Source organism: Ptychodera flava (genome assembly GCF_041260155.1).
Source record: "Ptychodera flava strain L36383 chromosome 23 unlocalized genomic scaffold, AS_Pfla_20210202 Scaffold_23__1_contigs__length_28996876_pilon, whole genome shotgun sequence".
NCBI classification, from domain to species: Eukaryota; Metazoa; Hemichordata; class Enteropneusta; family Ptychoderidae; genus Ptychodera; species Ptychodera flava.
Window position 1 is genome coordinate 13,784,385 of NW_027248277.1, and position 6,346 is coordinate 13,790,730.

General features: G+C 36.5%; 1 protein-coding gene across 1 annotated transcript in view; it reads right to left on the reverse strand.

The window, feature by feature from the left end:
• The window catches only part of LOC139123768 (uncharacterized), a 75,260-nt gene extending 69,384 nt beyond the window's left edge, over positions 1 to 5,876 (reverse strand). The window contains exons 1-3 of the mRNA XM_070689922.1: positions 5,801 to 5,876; positions 5,242 to 5,325; positions 3,967 to 4,050 (exon numbers count right to left, since the gene is read on the reverse strand). Coding sequence (XP_070546023.1) covers positions 3,967 to 4,050; positions 5,242 to 5,325; positions 5,801 to 5,876 — 244 coding nt within the window. The remainder of the gene's footprint in view (positions 1 to 3,966; positions 4,051 to 5,241; positions 5,326 to 5,800) is intronic.
• Between the last annotated feature and the right edge of the window lie 470 nt (positions 5,877 to 6,346).

The window sequence follows — 6,346 nt, forward strand, 5'->3', positions numbered from 1 at the left end:
CCACTTAATTGCCGAGAAGAGTCTGTGTTACCAGAACTAGAATCAGCACCGACAAGTTCAGGTACGCTGCTCCAGCACCACTTTCACCTTTTAGGAAAAAAATGTACATTTTAATCATTACATATTAGCACATTTTAATTCATCATAAATTTGCAAATGAAAACACAGTCGTGTTTACAAGAAGTCCCACTGGGAAAATGTGGACAAACAGTGCGTGACAAGTTGTTAAAATTTTCTTGCAGTTGAATGAAAGGTGTTAGTGCTTACTTAACCTTTGGAATGAACATTGGCACTGCCTGATTGACACAAAGATGGTCATCGCGGCAGCAGAATTTAATTATTAGAAGATTGGGAAAGAAAATACCTCTATTGATATAATATCTACAAGGGTAGGTGGGTGAGTTCTATTTTAAATTATTTTTTCAACTAGAATGCGCATCGAGGACAGACATTCGGACTCACTTTTTTGTGTGATCTACCGCTTGAGGAGGCTAATTCTAAAGGTTAAAGAGTGCTAAAACACTTTCACTTTAGTGTTTTGAAAATTGAAAAAGATCATTATCCCAACAAAGTTAAAACAGGGATGGTGGCCATTTTGAGTTTCAACGATCGGAAAATGTTTGGCAATTTGCTTTGAAAAGGATTCACTTTATTTCAAGAACAACAAAAAAATTTAAGTGGCATCTGAATAGTAATTGAGTATCATTTATGTACCCGTTTCCTAAGCGGCACATGGTCAGTGTTAAAATTTGCATTATTATCGAAATAGAATGAAAACCATTCTCATATACGCAATAGCCAATGATATGCATGTTTTAATTATCAAAGGTCCCTTACCTGCACATTCTTTCTCTACAGCTTGGCCAGAGGTCGTTCCTAAAACCAAGCAGTATGCGACGTTAGTGTGAGCAACATCGCTGCTTTTGATCATGCCCTTGAAAAACGTCTTGCAGTTGAATGAAAGGTGTTAGTGCTTACTTAACCTTGAGAAAGAACATACGAAATCTCCTAATATTATGATCGTTGAAATATCACAGGTAAAAGTCTGTTTGAATGAGTAATTGCCTTTTATGGTAGTGCCGTCTGCACCTGCATCTGTAGCAGTTGCATCTGTTTGGTCAGTTTGATCGTCCTGGGCTGCAGTAGTTGATTTATCTATTATACGAAAACAGAGAAGAAAAACTATTCTTTATGGATTTCAGATCCTTAAAGTGTCACTTGATTGTCAGAAGTGGGAACAACATGGACAACATAATGAAATGTAAGTATGTACCGAGTTATTTTCGTGTTTGAAACCACAGGCTAACTGGCACCGCTTGGCCACAAGAGTTAAGTTAATACTCAGACTGAAAAAGCGCATTCTGATTGTAAACGTACTTGCGATTGCAGAATATCTTACCACAGAGGTTTTTGACACTGCAACTGTTCAATTACCATTATATAAAGCCGCTGCCAATTATATTTTTTTCACATCATTTTGGTATTAAGTTAAACTTTGGAAATATTGTTTACAGTCTTTCAGTTCATAAAATGTGCAAGTATTAATACTAATTAAATAATACTGCCTTCTGACGCAAAGATGGCCATCGCGGCAGCAAACGTATTATTTCAATCATTAAAAGATTAACAGAGGTTTCACTGAGTTGTGAAGTAGGGGGGGGGGGCAAAAAAAGTTGGCGGCTTGCAGTTGCCTTGACCACAAAGCCCTTGTAGTGTTGGGGGTTGGGAGGGTCCGGGAGAGGGTGTTTCCCCTCCCGGCCTAAGGTCGGAAACACTGAAAAATCAGCTAAAATATTCACTATTTACAGCTCACAGTCAGCTGAATTTCTAAAATTTTTAGAAGAATTGTGAGCAATGTTCCATGGCAAATTTGTGTTCATATCATATAAGCCATATTCCTGGGAGATTTAATATGATAATTCATAGTGAAAATGATACACTGTGGTAATGTTGAAGATATTTTGAACAAATATGCTTTTAAGAGGTCAACTATAATAATTCACTATTATTAATTATATAAATACAGTGATATATCTAGACAAGGGGATGGGGGATTTCTCCTCTCTTGAAATGTTGGCCACCCCTATTAATTTTATCAATTGGGGAGGGACCAGCCCCACCCATAAAAATGGTGCCAGTCACTTCTTAGAGGTACAAGGAGAACACATGAGCTTGTGAAATCCACCTTCAAAAAAATCTTGTAGAGGGGAAATGCCCTTTGTTGATGCCATCCTGGATGAAACACTGATATTTTAAGCACAATAAACGAGAAAGTTTTCATTATTGTACTTATGCTAAAAATTAAGAACCCTGATGTTGGGTATGGAAATCTGTACATGAAGAGCTTTTACACCACTAGGGAGGTAAAAAGGATAATTTATTGATCAATAATGATAAAAAAAGGCAATGATTAACATATTTCGCAAAAAGAAACAAAGACCCTCAAGGTTTTTTTACTATGGGGTATGCTAAGTAAGAACCTTATTATATAGGATATGAAAATTTGTACGTTCAGAAGGTCACATGTGGATTTAACCTGATGATCGCTTTTGAAATGAGTTAACGGAAATGAGTTAACGGTCTATCGTGTTTTAAACCACTCTGGGCAACGTTCTTATTGGCGTCGATAGACCGAAAAGCAGTAATATCATACATGCAGCTGGTTATATACGTTCACATTTACGCCTACCGTAGTGCACCGCACGTCGGCTTACTAAAATTCAAACTGTAGTCCGCAAGTTTTTCATGAGAATAAATCAGGCCATTGCCATCGAAAATCCTTCTCTTGTTTCTTTGTTCACTTCAAAACCGAAGATCGTACAGCGAAGCTTGATCTTGTGATCGCTTCTTCTTTTGAATTGAGCTTATGAAGGTCGACAGGTGTAGTACGCACGTTTTCATCGGCGAACATAAAGGTCACCACATAGGAGTCGGCAATTCAGTTAGGTAATAGAATCGTTCCTCGCAAATCCACTTTTATTAAGGCAGTATACGCAAGACCGTACTTCACCGTAGTACACAGCGATCATAGTAGTCGCTCGTCTTCTAAACTTTATTTTTTTTACATAAAAGCCGTTGGAAAGTTTGATTACACAGTTTGTGATGCTTGTCCGTATCATTTCAGAAGGTAAAAACATTTTAGAAAAGAAAGGTTAAAAATTTTCCAAAACAGTAGCCGGTGAAATCGTGAGAGTAACCATTAAATGTCGCCGGCTCTTAATGAAACCCCTGCTCACGAAAGCAATTTACCTATATTGACATGACATCTACAAGGAAAGCCGGGTTAGTTCCATTGTAATTTTTTAAATAAATTTCGCATCGAGGATAAACATTCGCACTCAAATATTTCCAACTATTTTGTATGATCTACCACTTGAAGAGGCTCATTCTAAAGCTTTTGGAGTAATAAAACATTGCAATTTTAGTTTTTTGAAAAGGGGAAAAAATCATTCCCCCAACGAGTTAAAACAGGATTGCAGCCATTTTTAGTTTCAACGATCGGGAAATTTTGGGTAATTTGCTTTGTATAAAAATGCAGGTTATGTGAAGAACAACAGAACACTTTAAACGGCATCTGAATAGTGACTGAGTAATAAGTGTGTGCCCATTTTCTACGCAGTACATGGTCAGTATTAAAATTAGCATGATTAGTTAAATAGAACTAAAACCCCATTCTCATAAACGCAAAAGCCAATGATATGCATGTTTTGATTATTCATTGTCAATACCTTCACATTTTTTATCTCCAGCTTGGCCAGACGTCGTTCCTAATGCAACCAGTATGCCAAATTAGTGTTAGCAGCAATGCTGCCTTTGATCCTGCCTTTGAAAATTGTCTTGCTGTTGAATGAAAGGTGTCAGTGCTTACTTAACCTTGGGCATGACATTAAGAAGTATTACGACATCTCCAAATATTATGATCATAGGGATATTACAGTAGGAAAGGTCTATATGAATAACACTTGCCTCCCGTGGTAGTGCCGTCTCTATCTCTAGCAGTTGCATCTGTTTGGTCAGTTGGATCGTCCGATGCTGCAGTAGTTGATGGATCTATTATACGGAAAACAGAGACCAAAAACTATTCTTAATGCGATTTCAGACCCTTTAAATGTCACTTGCTTTTCATAATTGGAAATAACATGGACAACACAATAAAGTCAAGTATATACGGAATTATTTGTGATGGAAACCGTAGGCTTACTTGTACCTCGTGGCAACGAGAGTAAAGTTCTTAATATTTAAACGTACGATGAAGACTATTTTACCATAGACAGTGCAACTTTGCATTCACCATTATATAAATCCGCTACAAATTAAAATGTTTTTCGCAGAGTTTGGTATGTAAGTTTTCCTTTGGAAATATTGCATACAGTCTGCAAGGTCATAACATGTGAAAGTGTTAATACTGATTAAATGGGAATGACTTTTTACACAAAGATGGCCATCACGGCAGCAAACGTATTTTAATCATTAGAAGACTATAACAGGAATATACCTATATTGACATAACATCTACAAGGGTAGGTGGGTGAGTTCTATCGTCAATTATTTTTAAAATAGAATGCGCATCGAGGATAGACACTCGTACTCAATTTTTTCCATTTATTTTTATGTGATCTACCACTTGAGGAGGGTCATTCTTAAGTTTTTCAAGTATAAAAGACTAGCGTTGTTGTTTTTGAAAATTGAAAAGTCATTTTCCCAATAGAGTTAAAACAGGAATGGCGGCTATTATGGGTTTCAACGATCGGCAAATTTTGGGTAATTTGCTTTTTTAAAGTATGGAGCTTACTTGAAGGACAACAAACACTTTAAACGACATCTGAATAGTGATTGCATATCAAGTATGTACCCATTTTCTATGCTGCACAAATAAATAGAACGTTAAATAGTTAAATAGATAAATAGTTGAATAGTTAAATAGAACGAAAAAAAAACATTTTCATAAACGCAATAACATGTGATATGCATGTTCTGACCATTAAAAGTCCACAACCTGCACATTCTTTATCTCGAGCTTGACCTGAGATCGTTCCTAAATACAAGCAGTATGCCAAATTAGTGTTAGCAGCGCTGCTGCCTTTGATCCTGTCTTTGAAAATTGCCTTGCGGTTGAATGAAAGGTGTTAGTGCTTACTTAAGCTTGGGAATGACATTAAGAAGTTTTACGACATCTCCAAATATTATGGTCATACTGATATTATATTACAGGTAGAAATGGTCTGTATGAGTAACACTTGCCTCCTGTGGTAGTGCCGTCTGTATCTCTAGCAGTTGCATCTGTTTTGTTAGATGGATCGTCCGGTGCTGCGGTAGTTGGGGGATCTATTATACGAAAAACAGAGACCAAAAACTATTCTTTATATGATTTCAGGTTCATTAAAAGTCACTTGATTGTCAGAAGAGAAATCAACATAGACAACGTAATATAATTCAATTATGTGCCGAATTATTATCGTGTTGGAAACCACAGGCCAATTTGCACCGCGCTGCCCCGAGAGTTAAGTTAATACACCGACTGAAAAAGCGCGTTCTTGATTTTTAAACGTGCGAGTGCAGAATATTTTACCATAGAGGTGTTTGCAATTACCATTACATAAATCCGCTACCAAGTAAACTTTTTGACTTTTTCGCAGAGTTTTAGTATTTAAGTTCGACTTTGGAACTATTGCCTAAAGTCTCCAAGTTTATAAGATGTGCAGGTATTAATACTAATTAAATAGTAATGCTTTTTTTACACAAAGATGGCCATAACGGCTGCAAAGGCATTTATCATACGAACATTATGAAAGGAATATACCTATATTGACAAGGGTAGGTTGCCGAGTACTATTGTTAATTATTTTTAAAATAGAATGCACATCGAGAACAGACATGCTGCCTCAAATTTTTCAACTATTTTATGTGATCTATCACTTGAGGTGGCTCATTCAAAAGCTGTAGGAGTAATAAAAGACTTGCGTTTTCGTTTTTGAAAATTGAAAAACGTCATTTTCTTAATAGAGTTAAAACAGGAATGGCGGCTATTATGAGTTCCAACGATCGGCAAATGTTGGGTATTTGCTTTTTAAAAGATGTAGTTTATTTGAAGAACAACACACACTTTAAACGACATCTGAATAGTGATTGAGTATAAGTATATACGTATGTACTCATTTTCTACGCGGCACATAGTCAGTTTTAAAATTTGCACTATTATCGAATTAAAACCTCATTCTCATAAATGCAATAGCCAAAGATATGCATGTTTTAATTATCCAAGGTCCCATACCTGCACATTCTTTATCTCCAGCTTGGCCAGAGTTCGTTCCTAAATCCAAGCACAATGCGAAGTTTGTGCGAGCAA